The 26,913-nt window shown below is 39.8% G+C and overlaps 1 protein-coding gene across 50 annotated transcripts in view; it reads left to right on the forward strand.

The window, feature by feature from the left end:
- Positions 1-26,913, forward strand: part of RIMS2 (regulating synaptic membrane exocytosis 2) — a 454,433-nt gene that overhangs the window by 421,183 nt on the left and 6,337 nt on the right. For 49 of the 50 annotated variants that reach the window (XM_039548364.1, XM_039548365.1, XM_039548401.1 and 46 more), the window contains one exon: positions 26,263-26,404. In XM_039548364.1, the coding sequence (XP_039404298.1) occupies positions 26,263-26,404 (142 nt within the window). Of the gene's footprint in view, positions 1-12,613; positions 12,789-26,262; positions 26,405-26,913 lie in introns of those variants that run through there. The other variant, XM_039548390.1, reaches the window with a different exon arrangement.

Genomic DNA, 26,913 nt, shown 5'->3' on the forward strand with positions numbered 1-26,913 from the left:
CTCTAAATATTTACGGGGAAAAAATGTTCTCATATGCTCATTTGTCACATTCATTCTTGGAGAACATTTTTCCTCTCTTTTCATGCATACAGAACTGAACAACTGAACTCATCAGTGTATTAAGTGACCATGAATCTAAAATAAACACAGAGATATTAAGATTATTAAACTGGAGGGACTGAATAAGGGTAGCTGTAGAGAAAATTTAAAAAAGCTTATTAGCTAAACTTTATTAAAACATTAACTAATGGCTTGCATTATAAAATTAAGAAAAGAGTCAACTATTTTTGATGCACTACATAATAGGCAGATGTAACAAAATGTATTCAAATAACTCATTTGCTCAGCTTAGTGGGTTGCTTCTATTCTAATTGAATTTTGTAGAGCTCTCTAAACAAGAATGCTGGTGCAGAATCCTGACATTTGTTAAATCCACAAAGGATTATTTTAGAAAGTAACAATAGCCAGTATTCTTACAGAAAAAAAAAAAAAAAGGAATTTTAATTAACAAAATGTGTATCTTTTTTGTTTTGTTTCTGAAACAAAAGAAGCAATGCAGGAGGAAAGAAATAAGAAAAGAATTATTGGTTTGATTTTTAGGGTTCTGAAAACCCAGAGTTCCTTAAAGATTGCTCCAAAAGAAGTGGGAGGAAAATTTCTCAGCTCCTGCATGAAATAGCTTATGTACTATTCAGTGAAATTTACGGAGGAAGATGTAACAAACATTTATTTTTTTTATAAAAACTTATTTATGTTGAATATTTGGGTGTTATTTTTAGTGTATCATTTATATATAAGAACATTTCAAATTAAATATACATTATTTGTGGGATATGTCAAACAGTTGGGCTGTTGCCTCGATTGCTTTTATCAGTTCACCATCAACTCCTACAATTTTTCCTGTACAAAATAGGATACAGACACAAGTGGGTGGGAATAAATACAGTATAGCATTTCTTTATTTATGAATATAAATATGTGAGTGCATATAGACAGACACTCAAGTGTGTACTGGAAAGGAGCAGTCACAGTCTGGACTGGGGCCACAGGTGACCTGCCTATTTAATCTGCCTGTAAATTGGCTCCTGGGCTTCTGAGTAGGTGAGTCAGAAGAAGTTGTGTGTTGTACCACTGTGCACTCTTTAGTTCAAATCTTGATGTGCCTTTACTAGTCTGAAAAGGTTTGAGAAGCCCTTTTACATAGCTGACACCAGCTGAGTCAGTTGTTTGGGGCTCTGTCATCTTCTAGGTTTGGTTCTGGTATTTTTGTGGCGAGTGTAGCTCCAATTGGAGTCCATAGGCTTTCTATTTTCAGTTAACACTGGCTGTTAACTCCTCTGGGACTGAAAATTCATTCATTTGCTATAGTTGGTACTCTGGCATTGCAGTCACATTGTTTCAAATTTTTGTCCATTGAGTGCAGAGGGAGCCTAGGCTGCTGGTTTAAACTAGACTCCTAGTTTTAATATGCAGAAGTGAAGTGAGATGTCTCTTGGTGCATATCATGGCCACACAGCACAGCAGCGTTGTAAATACCTGAGCTAACTCTGGACAAACACATGACATATTCTGCAAAACTATTTAGCCTGCTCAGACTCTGCACTGATCTAGCTTCCAGTACCTGAGCTGGGGCTAAAGTACTGAGTCCATTGTGCTGTGTAAGTAAACGTATTATGTCACTCAGCATGAACCACTGAGGGTTTTTTTTCCTTTCTCTTCAGTTAAGAGACTCCTTTTTTCTCTAAACCAGAGCAACACCTTTGCCTGTAGATGAGTCAGTTACCACTAGCAATGGGGACTGCTATGACCCTTGAAAAAGAATAGAATTCTTAGAATTATACTGGTGCTGCTTTTTATTTAAAAAAGCTAATACAAGGAGATAAAGAAAGAGGCACACACTTCAGTGTCTCTTACACTGAGGAAATCACAGTCCTCACTTCAATAAACCAGTCTGGAATAACACTAGTGAAAAGGAAGTTGATACAAACTATCTCTTAATATAGAAACATATGAAAAGATTTGTAGGATGTTATTTGCTAGTACATTTGAAATATTCTATCCTGATGGAGATTATCCAGATGGCAGGAAGTTTTTGCTGCTGACTTACTGGGCGTAGTGTAAATTTGGTGCCATTTCTTTCTATGCTGCAGCCTGAGGTTTGTATCTGCTGTGCTATTCAGACTGCAAACTTTTTTAGGAAAAAAACCTCAGATTATGAGTTCATACAGTGTTTTCTATATTCAGGTCCAAGCTTTCTCGCTCTTCTAGCATTATCATTGACTAAATATGCAGCAAAAAGTAGCCAGATTCTGAAATACAAATAGCAAATATCATATAATCATGGCAAAACTGATCAAAATTGTGAACATTATTCACAGACCTATGCTCATAAGTGGTTTTGCAGATGAAAAAAATTATCTTGAGGTTATATATTACTTACATACTTCTCACCTTCTTATTTTCAGTTATTTACTCTTTAGGTCACAGCCTAAATTATACATGAAAGAGAATGAACCTCGTATCTGAGGGATCTTTGGAAAGTATGATATATTTAGATCATTTTGGATGGGACACCTTACTAGCTGGAGAAGTAAAATTTATTTCTTAAAGGTCAGTGTAAGTAAAGAAGCTTAAGTTATCCAGTATTTTGTAGGATACAACAGATGCATTAGGCCAAATTTGTATCAGCATATCTGGTCTGTAATAAATATTAGCTAGTGCTACTAGTAACAACAGTAACAGTAGTAGAAGAACCTTAGTCAATGAAATTTTACTGCTTTCTCTCTGTTACTCTCAGTCCTGAAATACTAAACTGTGAAATTATGTCCAGTGTGGCCTTACATGCAATCCTATGTGAATGAAAGGTTTCTGAGAGTTCCAGGTTATAAACAAACATTTAAGCTTCCCTGTATGGTGTTTCAAATCCAATTTGAACTGATTAATATGGTGATAGTATGGCTAACTGGCTTTCAAACATCTAACTGAGGAAATGGTATTTGCAGCACAGTGACTCTGAGGCCAAATAAGTTGTTTGCAAGGTAACTTCATATTTTATATCTGCAATTCAAATCCTGACTGGCAGTTTTAAATCCGTAGCAGTGTCATACCTGAGAGAAGGTTCTGCTGTATTACAGAGTTAAATCACACAGGGTGGTTCCCTGGCACTGAGTCCAGTTGGAGCAGTTATGCAGATCCATACTGTGATACACCAAAAACCAGACTTTGGATGTGATTTCTGTCCCGTTTGAACTCCTGAATCAGAACATCATTGGAAGTGCTCTAGAACTTTAAACTGTGCTAGAGACTCTTTTAAAAATGTAGCAGTAAAATGATCTAGTTCCTAATAGAAGCCTTCCAGTACCCAAAATGGGCCCTACAAAAAGCTGGAGAGGGACTTTTGACGAGGGCATGTAATGATAGGACAAGAGGTAATGGGTTTAAACTGAAAGAGGGAAGGTTTAGATGGGATATCAGGAAGAAATTCTTTACTCAGTGTGGTGAGGCACTGGAACAGGTTGTCCAGAGAAGCTGAGCGGATGCCCCACCTCTGGAAGTGTTCAAGGCCAGGCTGGATGGGGCTTGGAGCAATGTGATCTAGTGAAAGGTGTCTTTGCCCATGGCAGGGGAGTTTGGACTAGATAATTTTTAAGGTCCCTTTCAACTCAATGCATTCTATGATTCCCATGCATCAGAATGTGTCTTGATATTGTATTTGCTCATGTAGACATAGCTGTGGATTGCCAGATATAAACAAATGAAAGAGAAGAATAAAGTTGTTTTTCATTAGCAGTGGAATTTTGGGATTCACAGATTGTGTGAGTATGGCTGAAGAGACACTGCTATGACTAAAACACCATGGAAATGAGAGAAGTTTAATGACAACAGCACACATTCCTCTGCCAGAAATACAAACAGCATGACAACTTACAAAATAAAACTGAAATCTGTGATTTTGTTAGATAAACATGACATCAGTAGATAAAAATATATTTAAACTTTGCTTGGAGAATATTTTTTATTGTTATTTCTGGATAGATCCTAGTGCCCACCAACTGACTCAGATTCTAGTCAGTGAGTTTAGTGCTGACCATTAAAATTGTAGTGTTTCATTAGCAAATATGGTCTCTTTGTAAAATCCTCATTAAGATTTAAAGTATTCCCACCCCATACATTTGCACCCATAAGAAGGGAAATTTATGACCTCATTAAAATGGTGTAGCTTCCACTGACACTGTGGAACTCCGAGGCGTTCAGAGATTCCACTCTGCCAGCTAGCAGTAACCATATGGATGGTAACCATTTGGTTATAGATGTACCCATATGATGGTTACAGCCAGCCTGGAAACCAGGCTGGCTGATGGATGGAGCTGGTTACCTGCGGACTACACAGTGCAGGCAGTTTGAAAGAGCGTGATTTACAAAATAGATGTGGCAAAGTCTCTGCAGTGCTTTGCAGAGCATAAGAGGCCTCAGCAAACCCTGTTTGGTTGTTCTGCACTGAAGTAATGCACAGGACTCTGGCACATAGTGTTTTCAATGAATGTAATCTGTGGTCTCAAGAAAACAGATAACCTAATAGGCACAGAACTTTGCAAAATTACACCACTTTAATATATATTAACCTTCTACAGGGTATTTCAAAATTACCTGACTGACTTGCAAGAAAAATGTCTCTTCAGTGCTGACATTTGGACTCACCAAGGCTTTTGCCACTTGATGATAACATATTACTCTTAAAAGGCAAACATATTGAACCAGACCTGCATTGTCCTCAGCAAACTATGTTCCCTCTAGACACTGCAGTTCTTGAGTGCAGAGAAAAAGGTGCAACAGGTACACACCTTGCTTTCCACCCTGCTGTCTACATGTTTGTCATTTTATATGTTGTTTGCAAAACACATTTCATCTCAGCAGGATGTTTTTTTTTTTGGTTTTTTTTTTTTCTGGGAGAATACAAGCATAAAGATCATAGAGTGCTTTTCTGCAGTATATCCTCTTAAGTAACATCAGCAGACTGCAGCACCAACAGAGGTGTAGGACACTGTGCTCCACAGGCCACTCAAGTGTCAATAGTTCTGGACTGGTTTTGTCCTGTCCTACTGAAGAAGGAATTACTAGAGAAACAAATCATGTTTCATGAAGTTAGAGTTTCTGAAACTAATTACATTGTGCTCCTCCAAGACATTCTGAAAACTTTCAGTGGAGTACACAGGCAGCTGCAATAATAAAATTTGAGCATTTAAATGAATAACTACAGCTGATTTCTAAGCTGATGGGTGTGATGAATTATAAAGGTTACTCTCAGAGACAAAAAGGTGGATAGGGACCAAAACAGAGGAAGCAGATAGCATGTATGCATTTATAACAAAAAAACCCCAAACCAAGTCAAACAAAACCCCACCACTTGGCTTTAGTTTTTAAAAGTTCTTGGTATTTCTTCCTGTGGGTTTCTTTCTCAAAAACACTTATTTTCCTCAAAAGAGCATGCAGCTTTTTATTTCTGTGCTCTTGATTTCTCACCCTGATGAAGCATTATGAGGTAATACTTTTTGCCAAGCTCTAAGACACCTTGTGGTTTGCAGATTGCCTTGTGATCATAAAGATGTGAAATTATTTTAATGAAAACAGAAATAATCTGCAATGTAGTTCTCTCTCCAACCTCTTAGCTGATGAGCTATCTGCATTGTGCTGCTTCATGCTAGCCCATTAAAAACTCCTTTTGTTATTTAGAAAAACTGTGACTTTATTTTGGTTTTGTGGTTTTCTCATAAACATTGGAGGGGAAAGTAAATATATTTTGTTTAAATAAGAACAGACAGCTTTCACATATGATTAGTATTAGAATTAAAGCAAAAGAGATAGTTACTTTTGTCAATTTCCTTTAAGTTCATTAAAGAAAGCTTAATACAGAAGAGAATGTCAGCTGCTGGACAAGCAATCCACCTATATTGTTTAAGAAACTAAAACTGGTGTCTCTATACATCTGAAAGCATCTTCTGTTTCCAAGAAAAAAAGCCCAACTTTTCCATTTCTACCTTTTAAAACAATTTTTACGTTAAAATTTCCCAATTTTATTTTTAGAAATTGAAATTTGTTGGGTTTTTGGAAGAGATGTAGTGAAAATAATTTCTTTCAGCTCTTCAAATCTGTATCCTTTAAATGTGCAAGACTTCAAAATTATCTCCACAAGGGCTGAATTAGTTAAAGGTAGCGTCCTGCTGGCAGACACTGTTAAGATGATGGGAAGAGTGGAACCACTTTTTCCTGTATAGGAATATTGGAATTGCGTACCAGTAAATGAGTCCTAAAGTGGGCATGCAAAACAAGCACTTCTAGGAGAATCCTGTTTTGCTGATATAACTGCACTTGCACTAACAACTAGGGAATTCTCCCAGAACAGCTGTGTCAGTTAGAAAAGCTATTTTGGTATAAATCTGTACTGCGTACCTAGCTTGGTATTTGGGATGGAGTTGACCTTAAAGTAGAAAATGCCAAAAGAAGTGGGAGAATGGAAAAATTTACTGTTACCATATAAGCACATAGAAAAGTGTACCTGCATTCTCTGTGACTGCTTAGTAGGGGATCCTCAGAAAATCCAAAATGTATGATTTAAATAAAGTAGCATTTAGAAAACGTATATCTAACTGCTAGACATAGAAATAATGTAGGAATTATTGTTATATCATGAAACTTTAAAAAGAGTAGGAGACCATTGAAGGTCAGTGCTGCATGGACTGGGAGCTATTGCCCTGGGAAGGAGTTCATGATTATGACAAAGTTCATGACAAGTCAGGGACAAACTATTTAGCACAGCCTGTTGTGATAGGACAAGGAGTGATGGTTTTAAACGAAAAGAGAGTAGGTTTAGGTAAGATACAAGGAAAAGGTTTTTTATAAAAAAGGTGGTAAAACTCTGGAACAAGTAGAGGCCCCAACCCTGGAAACATTCAAGATCAGGCTGGATGGGATGGGGCTCTGAGCAACCTGGTCTAGTGGAAGGCATCCCTGCTCATCACAGGAGCATTGGACTAGATGACTTTTAACTGTCCCTTCTAACCCAAACCATCTATGATTCTTTGATCATGATCAAAAAATACTAAGTCAAGAACAGTGAAATTTATAAGACGGGAATTAGTAAAAAGAGCCATTACTTTGTGAAGGACTTTTTAGGTTTCTGAAATCTGCCCTTTCCAAGTGCTGGGCTGGAGTTGGCGCATGGCCATCTCCGTAGGCAATGAGGACAGCCAGCACAGTCCTAACATTTAGCAAAGTACAGGCAATAGCAGCTTGTTACTAAATGTTACAAATCTTCATACATAAACCCTGTTTTATACTAACTGGGCCATGCTTTTAATGATCTTTTCAGTGTATTGTTTTTGCTTTACACAAAGGAAAAAAAAAGGTTTAATTCAGTAATAATAGCAGTCGTATATTCCAGTGATACTTAATCTGGACAAATTACTGGAAATTGCTTGAATAATAACTCAGTTGGAGAATAACATTTCCTCCAACCAATACTGGTATTTCTTTTTCCTTTTGTGTCTTCCTAGAATTAGATAACTGCTGGGTTTTGAAACTGGGTTATTTTTTGGAGTGGGAGACAATTCAGTTAACTCTTTTTTTGAGGCTCTTGACAAGTGTTTCTTCTCTGTTGACCTGTTGGCTGTCTCTGATTAGTGAAGACTGAGGGCATGAGAAGAGGCCAAAACTCAGTGAAATAAAACACTGTATTATACCTCAGTGGGAGGTGTGGGGATTCTGTCTCCTGTTGTAAGAGGAAGCAATTTGCCCCTCTTGTAGTAACACATTCCACAAAGATTTCTTAAAAGTGGGAAGTCATTAAGAGTTTGAATTATAATTGTAATATGTTAGGCCTAATAGTTGATAGGTGTGGTGCAAGTTAAAGATAATTAAACAGCATAAAAAGCTCAGCAGCTGAATTGTTTTTTCTGAAGACAATCATGAACAAAATAAATCCCTTCAGTAGCAAACAAAAGAAGTCTGTGGGCAATGCTTGATAGGAGAGGTGACAAAGAAAAGGGCAATAACTCCTTTCCAGTCCTATTCCCAGAATACCTTGCTTAACTGCAGGTTAAGGGAGTGTGTTCAGAAACTTTAGATCACCTTTTCATAGCGACTGCCCTGGAGAATCCTCTCCAAAATGAGCACAAGGGCTCAAGAACTCTTTTATGGCAACGTGTGCTTTTATCTTGTATTCAGAAGCTGAAGCAGGCTTTAGGAATTAATCCATAATGTAGGCAATAATGAAAAAATAATCTCCATAAATATTACTGCATTCTTCTCTCCAGGGAATTCTGACATCTGGGTTCAATACACAGAAGTAGAAATGGGAAGTGAAGAAATTTCATTTTTCTTTTTTTTTTCTTCCCTTGAAAAAAGGTATGGTTCCATGAAGGAATCATCAAATCATTATTTTTCCAAAGCAACCCAGTTTAAAGTCTAATAATTTGTGTTTATTTGAGGCATGCTTGCTGAAATACACCCAGTTACAGCCAAAACATGGAAAAACATGGGGAATACATTAATTTCCATACTACTTTTTAAATTACCACACATGGTATATCTATACAGAAAGAGAAAGGTACATTTATTAGATTCAGAATCCTATTGTTGGCTGGCTGTATTTAGAGTAGGTTGTCACTGAATATCCAGTGCCACAAATTCATCTTCTGGTAATTTTCAGGGACTACAACTAGTAAGCAATTGCTTCCATAGTTCTTTAGATGAGCCACCAAAATATTTTATAATAAATGCAACCCTACAAATAGACTTTCCTCAGGACAGTACATACATTTATAGAAGATGTTTGACCTTGTTCTGTTTGACCTGGATTCCTACAACATAGTTTCTTTCAGCAAACTATGAAAATGTTAAAGAAATATCATACCTGGGAGTCTCTTGCTTTGTCTTAATATTTAGCATTGAGATGGGAATTTGGATGCAGTTCCTTTAACAGGAATTTGATTCGCTTCCACCTGGTGACACAAATCAATGAGTATCAGTTAAAATTTAAACAATCAGCAAAACAACTGGGGGATGTTATCAATGTCAGGGTAGTAAACTTGTTTTCTGCAGTTCAGGATGTGTCTAGATTGCCATCGATTAGATTATTTGTATAATGTAATTATTAGAAACTGAGGACAGCCTCCCCAAATACCATGAGAATTTATGGATTTCTCATCTCAGTTTTGTGTCCGTTTTCATTCTCTCATTTAAACATTTATCTTAAAGAAAATTAGGACAGAAGCATATTGAGGAAGCTTGAATGGGATGGTGATCCAGTGTTTTGTTACAGATTTCTGCATAGGTGCCTAGTATCCCACGTCTGTTTGGGGTAATTGGTAACTGACCACAGATTGTTGAGGTTTTAAAGTGCTTTTCTTGGTAGAGGCTTATTTTATCAATGACAGTAACAGGTTTTTTATATACTATGCAATACTAGCAAAAACATTAACTCGTTTTAGTAGCTGTGGCTGCCAGGTCTGGTTCCGTGCTGAGGGGCTGAGAGATGCTGGGGCTCTGGCGCTGTGGGACAGCCACACCTGTGGGTGCAGCCAAATTCCCACTGAGGCTGCACGTAACCAATGAAGTGCCCCATTAGTGTCTAGTTTGGTCCAGTGTGCCATCAGGGCCCTGTGTCACAGGGAGACTTCCAGCTTCGGCTGAGGTCAGAGCTTAGGGGGAGGTGGTGAACAAGCTTATTTTCTTATTTGGGAAGGAAAACAAGTGTAGACTGCTTTAAAGCCTCCTGGCTCCTAAGCAGGTATTATTTCTTTTACAAGAGATTTCTCTTACTCTTCTAAGGAGAGTACTTGCACAAGAATATTTATAAATGTGAGTGAAAGTAGATGAAACAGATGTTCCAAATCAGTTGCTCTTCTTTGAATATGTATTCTACAGTTTATCTATATTTTTGTAAATATCTCCGAGTCACACAACTGTAGTTTTGCCTTTTCCTGCATTCTCAATGTCTTTTCACTTTTATTCAGCTGTTTTCATGAAAGCAATCAGCAGTTCATCTGAAATGTAATGAACATTAACTCATTTTTATTATCCAACTTCTCAAAAGCAGTCATGAATTATTATTTAATGGACATTTACTTTTCTGCCATATCTTACACTCATAAAAATGTTGAAGGAAGTAATTTTGTCTGCTTTAGTGTTTATAGATAGAAAATTCTATAGTCACCAAGTCTTTTAAAAATATCCTTAGCAATTACTTCAACACATTTTATTGGGTTTTGCCAATTACATGATTTTGTATATTAGACATTTATTATTATTACTACCATTTCACTTTATTTTAGACTTGTTTGCTCTATAGTATTTTAGTAATGTCTTTTTAGAGTAAAGTGTGAACAGGAAAAGTTCACTCGGCCACTTCAATATATTTTAATGGGATGTAATGCAAAGGATCATTTTAGGGGAAAAGGTACTGCAGGCTAACCAGGTGTCCACTGCAGACCTCAGCAGGTCTCTGCCATCATGGAGTGCCCATGGGCCTGCCTGTGGCATGCAAGAGAGGTGTCTGTCTTGGCAGCTCACCTTCTTGTTAATCTGTAAAACATCACAGATATGTTGGGAGGTGACAAACTTGGGCATGTGGCCAGAGAAAAATAACGAGCAACTAAACACACATATTGGAGCATGACCTGAATGAGACATCTAAAATATGTCAGAGCCTAGAGAAGTTGCCCTGGACATCTTTTATAGCCAGTACAGAGATAAAAAGAATTGATGTTCTTCTAAAATAATTTCCTATGATGCCACATGAAACATGCATGCTTTATTGGATTATAGTTATCTAGAAATCAAACTATTGCGCAAATTGTAAAAATAGCTGTAAAAACTCACTGCTTTGCTGTAGACTGAGTGATGATGGGTTCCATCCCTGAATGCTAAAGTTCCGACTAGTTTTCATTCCTCAGCAAATTATGTCAGTGATAGTGTTGGGTGGTTTTAATGTCTCATTATTATCCTTTTCAAACATCAACTCAGTGAAATACACTTCAGAGGTGTGAAGTGTATTTCACTCTACACAATTCCTTCCTGAAGAGTTTCAGTTCCCTTCAAACCATCATTCTGTCTGCAAAGTTTGTTCGATCAACCCCTAAATATTATTTACTATTATTTTGAGATAATTATTTTTTTTTATTTGGAAGAAAACTGAACACAGCCCCTGCCCTGCATTTACTATCATTACTGTTTAAAGGGCCAGTAAGGAAACAACAACTATGTGCAAGGTTTGATAGCACTTTTGCACTGTCGTGAACTACAGTGGAATAAGTTACTGATGCTGCAAAAGATTGCTACAGTAGCTAGTGCCTCTTTTTAATCATGTCCAGTGCTTTAAGTTCTTAGTATTTTAGGGGGAAGGTTGCCAATTGCTATACACTCAATTAATATAACATACTGGGTAAAAGAAAAAAAAGGGTAACATTAAATAGTGTTGAGGAAGATACGGAAGTAAGATTGGATAAAACCGCCAAAATTATGTGTTGTAGCTATGAGCAAATCCTGTGAATTCAAAAAAGGTACACTCATGTTTGCTAAGGAGGCAGATGTGCTTTAGAGAAATACAGCTTGGCTTAAAGTGGAGGAGAGGTAAAGGATTTGCCTGTGGCTTGCAGGGCCAGTTCCTCAAGAGATGCTGGGCCACTGACAGAAGCCGAAGCAAATGGGCACAAGCTCACACACAGGAGGTTCGTGCTGAGCATCAGGAAACATTTTTTCACTGTGAGGGTGAGTGAGCATCGGTGAGTGAGGTTGCCCAGAGAGGCTGTGAGTCTCCATCCTTGGAGATACCCAAAACTGTCTGGCCCCAGTCAGGGCAGCTGGCTCTACGTGACCCTGCCTCGTGACCCAGGGTCCCCTTCCCACCTCAGCCTTTCTCGGGTCCAGTGGTTCATTCCCTTTCTTTACAGACGCCACCCGAGAGCAGACTCTCGCCCGTCGGCTGCAGGTGTGTCCTGCCGGCCAGGAGCGGGGGCAGCGCTGACCAGCCCCGCTCCCCACTGGGACCGCTGCTGCCTTCTCCGGTCCGTGCCGGGCCACGGGGCCGCCCCTTCTACGGCCTCCCCCCGCCTCCAGCATCGCTGTGAGCCCCCGGCCAGCCCCGGCGCGCCCCTCCCGCCTCCTGCCGCGCAGGGGCCGCTCGCCAGCCCAGCGGGGACCGGGCGGAGAACAAAGTCTGCGGGCGGTGCCTGCGGGACGTCCCGCCGCTACCAGCCGGCGCCGTGCCCCGGTCCTGCCTCCGGCGCGTTCGGTATTTACAGACGCCGCGGCCGGGCCGTCCCGCCCGCGACTCTCGCACGACGGCGCCGTCCCGCTCCGCCCGCCCCGGAGCCCCGCACCGCCGGCTGACTGCTCGCCCCGCTGGTAGGCGGCTCCGTGCTGGCTGCGGCGGCCCGCCCCGCCGAGAGCAGCGGCGGAGGCAGCGGGCCAGACCCGGGCACAGCGGGGCAGAGCCGAGCTCCGCGGCGCGCAGCCCGCCCAGCGCTCCCCGCCGGCCTCAGCCCCCGCGGAGGGCCGGGCTGGGCTCGGCCCCGCACCCGCTGCCGCCGCTCCGCGCCGCGCCGCCGCCGCCAAGACGCCGCGCTTCTTGTACCGCGCCAAAGGCGGGTGCCGCTCGGCCAAGATGGGCCGGCAGACGGCGGCCGGCGGGCGCGCCATGCAGCGGTCGCAGAGCCGGAGCAGCCTCTCCGCCTCCTTCGAGGTGCTGGCGGTCTACTTTCCCTGCATGAACTCCCTGGAGGAGGAGGACGGAGGTGAGGGGCCGGGGCAGGGTCGCGGCAGGTGTGTGCGGGGACCGCGGGCGCTCCGGGACGCTGCAGGGGCGGCCCGGGCTGGGCTTGGCGGTGGCCGCCCGCCGGGAAGGGCCGGGGGTCGGTGCTGGACGAGGAGCTGGATGGGCGAACGCGAGTGACTTGGGCTGAGAGATCGGTAGCACCGTGCTTGTAGCTGGAGAGTGAGGTGTGATTTAACAGATGATGTTTACCGTCACATTGGGAATGAAGTTAGTAGCTGAACTTTAGTTATGTTGGGGGGGAAAACAAAGGATAGAGGGTCTTTCCCATTCGTTCCATTTTCTGCTCGTTCGTACGAAAACCCACACTTCCTCGCAGGTGGTTTTCAGACAATCTGCAGGCTTGTTCAGGTATCCCTTGCCTGTCATTACAACATAATTGACACAGAACACCGGAGTTGAGCAATTAAATACCGGCCCCGAGTAACCTTTCCTTAGGGTGAGCAGTGTATGTGGAGGGCTGTGTACAAATAGACCTTGCAGGTTTCACTCATTGTTAATCTCTACTCGTAAAAGTAAGTCCAACCAGTAAAGAACGTGTGTAATTTTTGTATCTTTGTTGCAGGACCAGAACTTTAAATAACAAGAGAAATGCAATGGATTTTCTGTGTAGCCATGCCCCCCCAAACGATTTGCTATTGGGAATGTGTGTAGCAAATGTACATGTATAGTTAAGCGTGGCACCAAACTCTATCCAGGATGGAGCTTGTATGTTGAGTTTGTTTTGAGTATACTGGTTTCATAAAGAAAATAGTCTGGTGTGTTTAAATATGTTTATATATAGAATGAACTGATGGGATTTCCCTTGTTTATCACAACTAATTCAAGATTTTCAATTTCATTAAGATTAATAGAGCAAATTGCACCTTCAGTAGATTTGAACACTATAAAACAGAGATACCAATGTCCAATGCTGCTACGCAAACGTGTCAGCTATGTGTGTACACCACTCATGATCTATTTAAAATATCTGCTTATTCATTTTTCACCTTTCACATTTCAGGCTGAGAGTACAGTGGCTAATGTGTGTCCCCAGTCTTTGTGTTTTTTGATTTATCTTTTCATGTGCAACAGTCCCTGAATTTTTTTCTTCAAAGCGTCTCTCATTTCTGATGTGAATGCCTAGGTGTGGTCCCTCACCTTTTCCCTGCCCTTCTTCTGTGGCTGGCCAGGTTGCCCCTTTCAGTGGAAAGGAAGTGGCTGCCTCCCTGGGGCAAACTGTGCTGTCCTTCAGTACTCTCATCTGCTCCCTGCCTTGAACAATGAAGTGAACTGCAAAATATTGCCAGTTGACTGCAGGGTAGGCTTCACATGGCATTTTTAATACTCTTGATGTGCTAATAAACACTATGGGTGAAAGCACTCACAGAAAATGTAATAAATTATCCTAAACATGTTTAGGTATTCTTTAAAGATTATTTTTCTTTATCATTCCAGAAGCATTTTCTTTTCAGTCCTGAATTTTAGCTACAGTACTTGCATTAATCCTTTGTGAAACCAGAGTATTGATTTGTTTTGTTCTACTTGGTTTTCTTTACTTCTCTAGGAAGTATTTTACTTATTCCCTGCTGGAATCTGTGTTTGTTTAAAACTGTTCTCTGGTTCAAAGAAATAGAAAGTACATGGAAGTCAATAGAGAAATATGTGTAAATTTAAGGGTAATTGTAATGTTTTATTTTGTGCTGGCAAATTATTTAAGCAGAAGTGTTAAAAGATTGTATACTGATTCACATGTTGTCACAGACTGTGTTGATTTATCTTACCTGATCCTGTTTAGATGTAGGCTACACTTGAAAATGCATTTCATTAATCCCCATGAAAAAATAGAAATGTAATAGCTGTGCAGTTTTTATGGATTTGAGTTTCTGGTACCTGAATTTAGACATATCGGGTTATAGAAGGAATGGCAGGCATGACAGCTAAGATTGTTTCCCAAGTGTTCTCACTGGGATTAGAAAGAAAAAATTGTGATGTGTTTTTTGGATGGCAAGTCTCTTCTGCACTCAAATTGGAATTTATTGTCTTATGAGTGTTTATGCAATTATATTAATGTAACATAATTAAAGTGGGTGTGGTACATGCGCTCCCATGTCCACATACATAATGCTCTTTTACAGTTTAATTTGAAAAAAGATGGATGTCAAACCCACTTCATAAGTTAACTGTCCTCAAGATGTAGTTATTTCTGCGTGTGATATGTAGCTTAAAAAAATTATAACCTGCTACAAGGGTGCTTTTCTTTGTTTTGTTACATTTCACACTCAATCATATTTTTAATACAAATATAGAAAACCTGATCTGTTGAAGCATTTATTTGAGATACTCTCTTATTAACTGCTGAAATGAATAATACACTGGTCCAGAGATGTATCTTTCTGTAGGAAAGAGTATGAGTACTGTCAAGTTCAGAAGTAATTTAATAGTAAGTAACTCAGTACAACTTATTAATAATTTTTGAAGCTATTTTTGAACATGATGATGAAGAAGATCCCTTTACATGTCATCTGATTAAAGAAGGAGGCCTCTTAAGCCTTGGCATCCAAGCTGTGATGTACTGAACAAGTGGGCTGTGGAAAGGCTGCTGTTTTCAGTTGGTAGCCATGAACTTGAATCACAGAATGATCAAGGTTGGAAGGGACCTTCAAGAACATCCAGTCCAGCTGTCCACCCAGCACTACACTGTAACCCCTAAACCACTAAACCGCATCACCCAGAGCCAGATCCAGACACCTCTTGAACACCTCCAGGGGTGGTGACTCCATCATCTCCCTGGGCAACCTATTCCAATGCCTGACCACCCTAACAGTGAATTTTTGTTAATAGTATCTAATCTGAATCTCCCCTGTCTCAGTTTAAGACCATTTCCTCTTGTCCTCTCACTGCAGACATGGCAGAAGAGACTGACCCCCACTTCATTACAGCCTCTTGCCAGGTGCATGTAGAGAGTGATGAGGTCCCCCTGAGTCTTCTCCAGGCTAAACAAGCCCAGCTCCCTCAGCCATTTCTCATAAGGTGTGTTTTTTAGAGCCTTGTTGCCTTTCTCTGGACACCCTCCAGCACCTCAGTGTCCTTCTTGAAGTGAAGAACCCAGAACTGAATACAGTACTCGAAGTGTGGCCTCACCAATGCGGAGTACAGGGGAATTCGCCATGGCTAGGCCTGAACTTGCCATGGTTGGCCAGGTTTGCAGCACAGGGAACTGCTGTTCAAAGTAGCATTTCTTACCTACTGATCAGTTAAGATGAATCCTTCAAGTTTATGCACATTCATTATTTAGGAGTTTATTATTCTTAGCCAAGTCTAGTAAAAGGTGTTAGAAGATAATTCTTTGCATCATCAGTTTCTTTCTGGCATTTCTGCATGTGTACACACAGGACTAACACGGTGCCTGAGCAAATTATTTATGTTGTCGAAGTATCAAGGATTTTAAAGAGGTGTCTTGCATTTTTTTTTTTTTGTTAGATTCATTGATGATGCATGGCCTGCATACTGAACTAAGAATTGGTGTCAAATAACACATTTGACAATAACACATTTGACAATAACATGTCAAATAACAGACTTAAATTATATGGAAATTGTTGAAGAGGTGTGGGGACAGAGTACAAATCAGTATCTGTGTGAATGCTCTTGAAGCATTCCAAGCCTCATATTTTTTCTGAAATCTTGCGTTTGTTGAAATAAAATGAATTTTTTGATTGTCAAAAGATGAGAAAATTTCCAGTGTAAATGCATGTGACATCCTTTTAGATGTCTGTGTAGACATAGTGCAAAATCTCATGCACATGATGTATTTACAAGTAGTGCATGAGTGTACTAAACTTTCCTGTGAGCAAATGAATTCTTATGTACGAGAAGCTTAATGGAGAAGTAGAGTTATCGAAAATGCAGAGAAAAGAAGAGAGGGTCAGATCACATGATGTGATCACTAGAAAGCCTACGTCTGTTTTTATGAGTGGGACTGGTAACTTGGTGCTTCCTCAAATTATGCTGTGTGTATTGTTTACTGTAATAAATTTTCACTATGGTTCCCGTTTTATACTCTGTTTACATTCACTTCTGATTTGCATTTACACTGAGGTGTTGTTATAAACAGTTAAATAGCACGTTGCCAGGAATGCAGCTGTGGAGCTGCTGGTCAGGGCAAGATCTGTGTGCAGAACTATGCCCATCAAACGGGAGTTCATTTCAATTTAATATCTTCTTTTGCCAAAGTTTTTGGGTGGTAGTGAAGCTATGAGACTGAAGGGGAAAGCCAAATGCTTTGCAGGTGCTGAAGACAATTCAAGAGATAATTTATGATAATTTAAGACATAGATTAATTCAGAAAAACCGGAAAGCATCTTGGTCTCCCAGTATGTTAGAAAAACAAAAGGCAATTAAAAAAAAAAAAAGCCACAGAATGTTCTTCAGTCCAACACAATCATGCCAAAAATAGCAAAAATTAGTTGCATTAGCTGAGGAGAAGTTACATGACAGTTTTGCATATTGTTGTCTACCGAAGGAAATATCTGAGTGTTGCTGCAGGAGTTCAGCAGGAATAGAAGCACATTATACTCTCCTGTCACCTGGCTGATAACTAGCTGGGAAACTTGCTGGAGGGGTTGTTAGATCCCACGTAGGTGTCAGCGGGAGTGCTGCCCCTGAGTGAAGGCTCAGGACTTATTTAAAGGTATGCTGAGCTGCTCAGTTCAGCACTGGTAATGGCTTCAGTGGCATTTCTCACCAATTATTCACTGTGCATTGGTAAAGCTGGAATAAAACTCTGCAGTTCCTGGATTCTGTTCCTGTGGTTAGACCGCCAGATCGCAGTGTCCCTCTGGAGGTCCCAGTAGACAATAACAAGCAGACAATAATTTGACCAGAAATAGAAAATGGGGGAAGTAGTAACAATAAATTCATTAGCGCAGTAATTATTAAAGTGAAGAGAATCCTGCACATGAAGTAGTTATGCTTTAAAATTACCATCTTAAAAAGAATAAAGTAATATGGGAGTATCAGACAATGAAGAAAATGAGAATAACTACATCATCTTGGGGGAATTGGCCTACATTTTGGCCTTGGTGGTAAAGATGACCTTATTTATGTGGAATGTTCATAGGCAGAGCCAAGGAAGGATATGAAAGAAGGGTATAATGCCCTGTGACAGGTTATCCACTGTAAGAGATGAAGCTTTAAAGATCTTGGCTTGATAGTTGCTAACATACCAGAGCTCATCTGCTGCACATTGCATGCAATAGTGGGGTCGCTCATCTTGGAGGATAAAAAGCACTCTGAATATGCAATAATAATTGTTCTGTAAAAATCTGCATGACATTTAAGTTTATAGTTGATAATTTTTTCTGTTTGCTGTTAGGATACAGTTCAGGGGCTGACTTGAGTCAGCCTTTCCATCATGGTGGTGGGTCTGTCCCATTTCTGCAGCTCCATGGGCTGAGTTCCAGGATGGAGGCAATATAGCAGGCATTTCCAGCAAGTCACAAGTGTTTTTACCAGTTATACTCAGGTACTATACTAATGAAGTAGGTGTAGATGCCAACATTGATAAGACCTTTAAAAAAAAAGTATAGAAAAAACTACTGTTGCTGACAAAGTAAAGAGCATGACAAAAAAACTCACTTGTATTCTAGAAAACTAAGGGAAAAGTAGAAGAAACTGCAGAACGATTGACATTCAAAGTACAACATACTTCAGCCTGAGTTAGAAATGCCCAGCAGACTTTTAAAGTTGTGTTTCTCTTATAGTTGTGTTTCTCTTCTGAGCTACTGGTTACACTGCAGCATGTATGTGAATAGCTGGCAGATAATTCGGGTGTAGCTGTAGCAGCAGGAGTGAAGCTACAGTGTATGATAGGTTGCATCTCTGGTGTAAAAACGTGTAAAAGCCTGTCTCATGTCTATATGCTGTAATTGTCATTTTTCAATGTCAAGGTCAAGAGTGTAATCAGAGCAGCAACACACTGTGTTGTCACTGTTTCAATTTGAAGAGGTAAGTATTTAACAGCAGTAGTTTGAAAATGGGTCATAACAGTGTGAAATTTGCTCAGTTTTTTGTGAGCTGTGGTTATTTAAATAATGATATTTGCATAGGATTATTACTCATCTTAGACAAAGCAAAGGGCAAAGAGCTGTTTCTAATTTGTGTAATCTCAGTAGCCATCCAACTTCTTGGCACCGTCTACCTCATTAAGCCTTAATATAGAGGGTGTTGAATTGTTTCAACACATTTGCTACATCATTCAAAAATGCTGCACAGATCTGTCTGATTGATAGTATATGCAGTGACCCTTGCTATAATAAAAATAATCAAGGTTAGGGTAAAAAGTAGTGTTACTGCCATTATTCCATATTTAGAAAGTATCTCTCACTTTATATAAGGCAAAAAAATGCAATTCTAAGCTTCTCAATATAGGTACTCTTTGCTTTTTAAGCATTTTTAATCTGCTCTTGGGACTGCATGAAATAATGTTTATTAATAAATACATTATAATGGTATACATCCAGAAAACTGAATGTACGTGTAAACATAAAAACATTATCTCTTAAAACTGCAGAAATGGTTTCTGTTTACTTAAGATGATCATCCTTTGTCATTGGCAAAATCAGAGACTGAATGTGAAGAGTTCCTGTGATGAAGATGTGCACCTATCTAGTTATTATTTATATAAATGGTATACAGAATTAGAATGTAATTCCACAAAATTGCTTGCTCTATTTTTCAGGATTTTAATAGCTTGGGGATGAGACTGATTTCCCACTGCTTTGCACTTGTTTAGTTATATAGATTGTTGTACAGGATGTACAAAGTGGATAAAAAATGCTACCATTCTGTTTTGACACATGCACAAAATATGCACAAACTATTATAGACCTATGACATTTGAATGATAACAGTCTCTGTGTGGAGATCATAACTGGTCTAAATGAGGGCTCCTGAAGAACTGTTCATTCAGGTCACTTGTCACGTGGGACACACAGCTGTGGGCTGCAGAGCCGTGTGCTTGTTTGTTGTTGTAGCTCTGTGTTCAGGTTTACAGCAGGTAATGGCTTTTGGCAGGTAAATCCTCTGACCACACCTAGAAAACTGATGGCCTTATCAGTGACAGAAATAGAGACTTCTGCAGTGGTGCTGGAAAGGCCTGAGTGGCTGTGTGTACTTCTATTCTGGATCTGCATCTCGCTGTCAAGATCTGTAATCAGCATCTGTAAAACAAAGGATCCAACCAGACCTGCATAGCCTGCATGTTTGTTGTTATATAGTGAGAGACAGGTAACCAAAAGAGAAGTGGAAATTACATCAGTACTAACCCATCTCTTCCTTACAGCTGTGGTTAATTAGTTTTGATTCCCTGGGACAGCTATCTCTTATCAGGGGTAAATTCTTTGTCAAGGGAATGGCCAAGCATCCAACCTCTGTGCTGTGATTCTGTGTATACTTACTTGGGGTTACCAGGAGTGTTACTTAGCACAGATATTGAAAACAAGCCCTAGGGTGTTCAAGATGGTTATGTGTCCTTTTTATATGTAGCATGTGATTCTGAATAATAATGCCGGGGATACTAAAATTTTAGGAACATTAAGTACTTACTGTGTATGTAGGGAAACAGCTCTTTGTTAATGCTTCAGTCCTGTAAAAATATTTCAAAAACCTTTTTGGGAACACAAGACCATAAGTTGAAGATCTTAAAGCGATGGATGACACATGCAGACAAAAACAGTTTCTCTTTTCTGATGCTCTTAACAATTTGCTGAAGGATCAGTTAAGACTGGAGAATGGACATCAGAACAGCAGTGAAATTGAAGTGGCAGAATACAGCTTTAGACACATGAAGATGTGGGAGAGAATAAAGAGCAGGTGCTTGCCTTAAACCACAGCATTGCTTGGAAGCCATGTGTGGTAAAGTGACTTCACATCACAAGGCCACAACAAGGCACAGGGTTGACTGAACAAATGACCTGCGTTTCCATGATAGGGAAGTGCAATGCAGACAAAAGATGCTGCAATCTGACCAGGAACAAATGAGATTCATGATGGCTGCCTCTTGGGTCCTGTAGGAAATTCATCAAGAATGAGATGCCAAATCTTCTATACCAGCCTTTGACCAGAAGCTCAAGCAACAGTTCTGCAGTTGATTATTTAATTCAGCTCTCTCTTTTCCTTTTTCTTAGATGCTGTCTTAATTACTCTTAATCTTAGTTAACCATGTTTCCATTATGGCCAGAGGAAAGAGAGAGGAGGAAGCACAAAGAACAGGACAAGAGCGAAGAAGTGTTTCTTGACTGAAAGTGTAAAACTACTGAAGCCTCCCAAGAAATTTAAAAATGCATGGGGCAGACTGAGGCTGTCAGCCCAGACTCTCTCACACTTTCCAAACCTGGCTGCTCTCATACTGAAGAGCTTTCTTGCTGAAGGTAGCTCTGCTTTGGGCCTGTCAGAGCAGGCCATTCCTGTGCCAGTCAAAATTTATCAGTATTTTACATTCAGATACTCATGGAAGCAGGAACTAGAATGCAGATCTTCCCTTCTGCCTTACACGTAAGGGAAAACCCCTGGTTATAGTTTCCCCCTGGGTTTGCAATGCTCTTTGGGTTTCAGAGATGCTGACAGCCTGCACTGTGAAAATGTCCATTGGAAGGACTGTAACATAAAACTTCATAAGCTGATTGTTAGCACTGGCATATGAGAATCAGTGAAATGAGCTCAAACTCAAGTGACAATGAAATCTGCTTTTCCCAAATCCTGCTTACCTGCTTGTGTTACCTGTGGGTAACACAAAGAAAGAAAAAACTTGGCTGTGTTTCCTAGTACTTCAACAAGAGCTAAATGCCTTGTTCAATGCAGACAAAACCTGGGCTGCTCCAGAAACAGAGCTGTGTGGCTGCAAGCGAATTTGAGACCTGCCCTGTCTCCCTTTTCTTCTGTAGGTTCAAATTTTCTTAGACTGTCTTTTATCTAGTCAGTTGTTAACATATCCAGAGCAGGTAACTAGGTATGTAAAGAATTTTAGTCTTAAAAAATGGGCACTTTAAGGCAGCTTATTCTCTTTGTGGTTCTAACTCCTGAGTTCAGATGAAAATGCTGAAGGAGTTTTTATGCAGCCTTTCTGGTGAGGTGGGGAGAGCAGAGAAGAGCCACCTCAAGTGCTTAAGTGTGTTTCTGAAGGCACAGCTGCTCTGTACTCTGTACAAGTCCTACCAAGAGATCACATACCAGCTGGGGACTGGCATAGCCAACCTGCCTGTGCCTGTGCCATGTCCTCTCTTGGCTCTGTGCCTGCTGGGGAGCAGTTGTAGGAAGCTCCTGCGGAGAGCAAGCTGAGAGTTCTCGTTCTCACCGCCAGCGGCAGATTTCATCTGGCTAGATCCCAGATGATGGAAAGTAATCTGTTGCATTCACTGCAGTTTTTGACTTGTCCTTATCTGCTATTGAAGATCATATCAGTATTTTTGCATCCCTAATTTGTAAGTGATTTGCACCCCAAGTTGTGGGAACAAATAATTCCATTCATAACTTAGAAAATGTGGCCTGCGGAGTCTATTTGCAGTAACCATATTAGTTAAATTACCAGTGTGATTAACTGTAAGAATGAATGTGCTCTCATAAATACCAAAGCAATTTATTCCACTCCTTACAATATGGCTGCAAGAATATGAACTAGTGTTTTTCAGATAATGTATTCCATATTTTGTGGTGAGGACTTGAGAGAAATTTCTTTTTGCTAGGGCAATTAGCTTATACTAATTTGGAGAACATTTTCGATGTTCTTTATTAGAGTTTAGGAAATTGTGAGTAAAATTATTTTGATTGTGCTCAGCAATGTAACAACAAAGTGCACTTCTAAACTCTCATTTCCATATCCTTTAATTTGGTAAGACTAAAACAGCATGCATAACATGAGTGTATAAGTACACATATAACATACTTTAGGATTATAAACCCAACCCTTACTTTTACAGTGATACCAGTTAGATGTTTATTTCTGAATTAGTGCTGCATTCCCAAGTTACTAATCTAGCTAGAGGTTAGTATTGCCTTAGTTGGGTTCATTCAACTGTATGCTTGTCTTCACAAATGTTTTTTTCAGAAATTACCTGTCTTGAAAGTAAAAGAACAACTTTCAGTCATTTTGTTGGTTTGTTCCTTTTGGTCTGAGTCCAGTATGGAATGCAGCCACATGAATAGTTGAATTAACGCAAGAGAGGAGGTGTCAATTTCCAGGCAGGAATGAAGGAAAACAGTTTGGATTTACTAGAGTGATATGATCTTCAATCAGATGTTCTACCAGCTACAGCTTGGAAGTATGGCACCAAAGGCTGTTTCTTTGACTTGAGTAGCTACTTTGCATTTTCATTGCCACTTGAAACCTTTTAAAATTTTTAATGCTGAGTTTATGAAATATGAATTATGGATGACACAAATACTGTCTTTGCTTTTAAATTGTTTGAGGAATTGTAGGATTATTTTTGATTTATTAATATTTTTCCAGGGACAAATACATTGCTAGTATTGTGGGCAAGCAAGTGGAGGTATTTCTCATGTATTATTATATATTAGTTTAGCCAAATTTCATCTGAAAGAATATTCACATCAAAAGCAGTGGCCCAGGAGTCACACCACCCAGATCCGGGTCTTCTGTTAATTCTATTCCAAGTTGCCATTTTGCTGCTAAAATCTTCAGTTCTTACTTCAAGGAGCATCAATGTCATGATTATGAGCTTTATTGATGAAAGGTCAGATCTTTCTCTTTGGGGACCATCAGAGAGTGCTGCCTATTTCTGCTAAAAACTGGGAAATAGTTATTCACATAGCCTCCTTTCAGCCCTCCTTAAATTCAGTGTTAAGGTCAAAATAATTACTGTTTACCACTCGAACGTACACAAAAGTTGGATACATGCCTAACTTTCATGCTGTATAAAAGTTGTATCTTTGTGTGCCTCTTGACATGTGAACCAGACCACTTACTTCAGTTAAAATGAATGTGGGAAAGTAAAACTGCTTAAAAATAAGGTTTAGAGGGATGCTATGAGCAGCTACACGTGTGCCTCTATGAAGACTTGAATGGCAGTTGCATGAGTTCTTGATTTCTCAGTAAATTGATGTGCAATGGATGTGTTCATTTTTTTATTCTGTTGTTCTACAGTGAAGGCATACAGACTTATAATTCTAGTTCAGAAAAAAAACCTGCTTTACAGATTAATAAAAGTTACAATAGACTCCTTTATCTATTACATAATTGAACATATATTTCTCCCAAACTCTCAAATCTTTGAAAGATATATGAAGATATTGAAGAATCATGCAAGATGGAGATGTTCTTTTAAATTTGCATTAGAGACTTCATGTTTACAAGAATGAATTGAGAATGACCATCATTCAACAAGGCTGAATGAAAATGAATACTTACTCCTCAAAAGAGTTCTTAGAACAGAAGCATGATATCGGCTTCAGGAATTGTGTGCCTTTCACATGTAACTGTGATGCAGTGTACCTTTTCTACAAAACTATAGCACAATATTTTCCTGGAGTTTTGTGGGAATACTTCTTTGAAATGAGTGCTTGTATTTTAGAACAGCTCCAGACCACTGTTGGAAGTCAGCTGCCAGCTTTCATTAGTTGAATATAAATAATAAACCAGCAGGCACTTAGAATGGTACAAGCCCCCAAAAAAAGAAATTGTTGATTTCTGACCTTCATTTTTCATATGTTGTAGTAGCCTGGTATCTTTTTTATTTGCATTTATTGCATCAGGTATTGATGGGCATTTTTAGAAGTAATTTTGATGCAGTAAAATTTATCTTTTCATTGTACTGGGTACTGACTTCATTTGGATAGCTGAAGTTCTAGACGAAAATTATTACTTCTATTATTATTCCTGTTTGTATGTACTGATTAAAATTTATGGTCTTAAGGAATGTGTAGAAGGCTTGTAATAAGCAATATGATTTCAACCACTCATGATACTGCTGTAGAAATGTCTCACTGCTGCTAAATATTGCAGAGTTATTAATCTTTCTTGATGAGGAGCCAGTGGTTTTCAAGGTATTTTTGGTGTCTAGTTCCCACTTCACTAAATTTCCCATGTTCTTTGTCTTACTCAATGTTCCTCATGACTGATGGGCCTGGGAGACTTCAACTCATGCTGCAGCCTGTAGGACAGTGACACTGAGTGCACACATTGAAATTGATGTCTCTCTCCCATTCCCTGTCCAAGGATGCAGATCCTCTTACTATAAGCCAGTCCCCGTGCTCATTCCCCCTGAGGTGTGATAGTCCTCATCTCAAGACAATCTCCTCCTTTTGCTCATTTCCTTTTTCAAATCCCTAAAGCTTCACCAACCTCACAGGTCCAGAAGTTCTTCTGACCTCTGGTACATGACGAGGCAGAGAAGGTGTAAAGGGTAGCAGATGCTACAAACAACTGCAGAAGGAAGTTGAGTCCATCGATATCCTAGGATATTGGATATTACTCTACCCTCATTTTACCAGTATTTAAGAATTCTGTTATTTGTTGTAGCGTATTTAGAGTTCTTGCTCTTTTATAACATCAGTATATCACACATCACTGTGCTGCACTCAGAGGTGTATAGAACAAATTGAAAGAAAGCAGTATGCAGAATTCCTTGCCCTATTGCAGGGAACAGCATTTAAAATCAGAAATGACATGGAGTGGCTGTCTTACTCATGAAAGAAAAACTGAGGTTTCATTTCTACTCATTTCTTCCAGCTGAGGTCTTGATCAAAATTCCTACACTAAAAAGCTACTATATATTGATTATTTTTCCCCTCATCTGATACCCAGACATCTGTCACACTGCTGTTTTTACAAGTAAAACTAAACTATGCAAATAGATGGAAAAATTGTTATTCTTGGAGGTGATAATAAAGTTTCATATTGTGCATAAAAATCAATACTGTATATTTTAAATATAAATTTAAAGCAGCTAGTGAATAGAGAAGAAAGCATGGGAAGGTTCTTGATCTGTGGTTTACTATCCTCACTAATGGGTATCTGTGACTTATTTAGCAGATAATGACCAAATGTTTTTAAAACAATAATTCATCTGAATTAGAACATTTCTCTGCAGGTTTTGACATCATGTTAACCTTTTAATTGAATTCCTAAGAGGGATTTATTCATCCAGGGAAAATATATTTTAAATATGCTAGCCTATGGATTGTTTAAATCTGGTTACCTCCGTGGGCAGACTTGTGTTGTCTGACCTTGGAAAGCAGGCAGTGACAGTACTAAGATCCTGTAAAAGAGATTTATGATGCTGTTTGCCGATTACTAAAAAATTGATAATTTTTAAATGGAAGTTTTGTTACAGGTCATTAATTTGTGGCTCTGAGTGTTTGTGCCACATGGAGCATGGGTGTGCACGGTTGCCGAGCTGCGACAGCACAGTGCCATGGGGGCTTCTCTTTTGTCTCCACAGAAGCAGGGGGCAAGAAGCTGCGGAGCACCGTCCAAAGGAGCACTGAGACAGGGCTGGCTGTGGAGATGAGGAACTGGATGACTCGTCAGGCTAGCCGGGAGTCGACGGATGGGAGCATGAACAGCTACAGCTCTGAGGGAAAGTAAGCAGTATTTACAACTCAGGTGTCCTGATGTTTCTCCATGAAACTGGTCATTAGAGAGAGGCACAGTGAGCGCTGTAGGTCCTGTTCAGTCAGAATTCCCTTCACAAGCCAGTGTCATTGATGGACCAAGCCTAAGTCTTCCCCTGTGACTGGAAGAGTCTCCCACTGTTGGTGCAGAAAGGAGGAGGAACATTTCTGCTATGCCATGGGAAGGGCACATGGTGGGTCAGATCATCATCATGAGGTGTGTCAGGAGGGGCACAGGTGCAATACACCAGGTAAAACACAGATATGGACAAGTTCTCTTCCAAAAGCTCCTGGCATACATCAGTGCTTTGCAGAGCAAAGCATTTCCTGATCATTTTCAGGTGTCATTCACTGGGCTCAAGAGTTTTCCAAAGATTCTGCTGCTTTAATCCTGAAGAAGTTATGTGGGCAGAAGAATGAATCTGTCATATATCATGGTTTTCATAAAAGCCTAAGTTCTGAGTGATGTATATGAGACG

Source organism: Corvus cornix, chromosome 2, assembly GCF_000738735.6.
Source record: "Corvus cornix cornix isolate S_Up_H32 chromosome 2, ASM73873v5, whole genome shotgun sequence".
Lineage (NCBI taxonomy): Eukaryota > Metazoa > Chordata > Aves > Passeriformes > Corvidae > Corvus > Corvus cornix.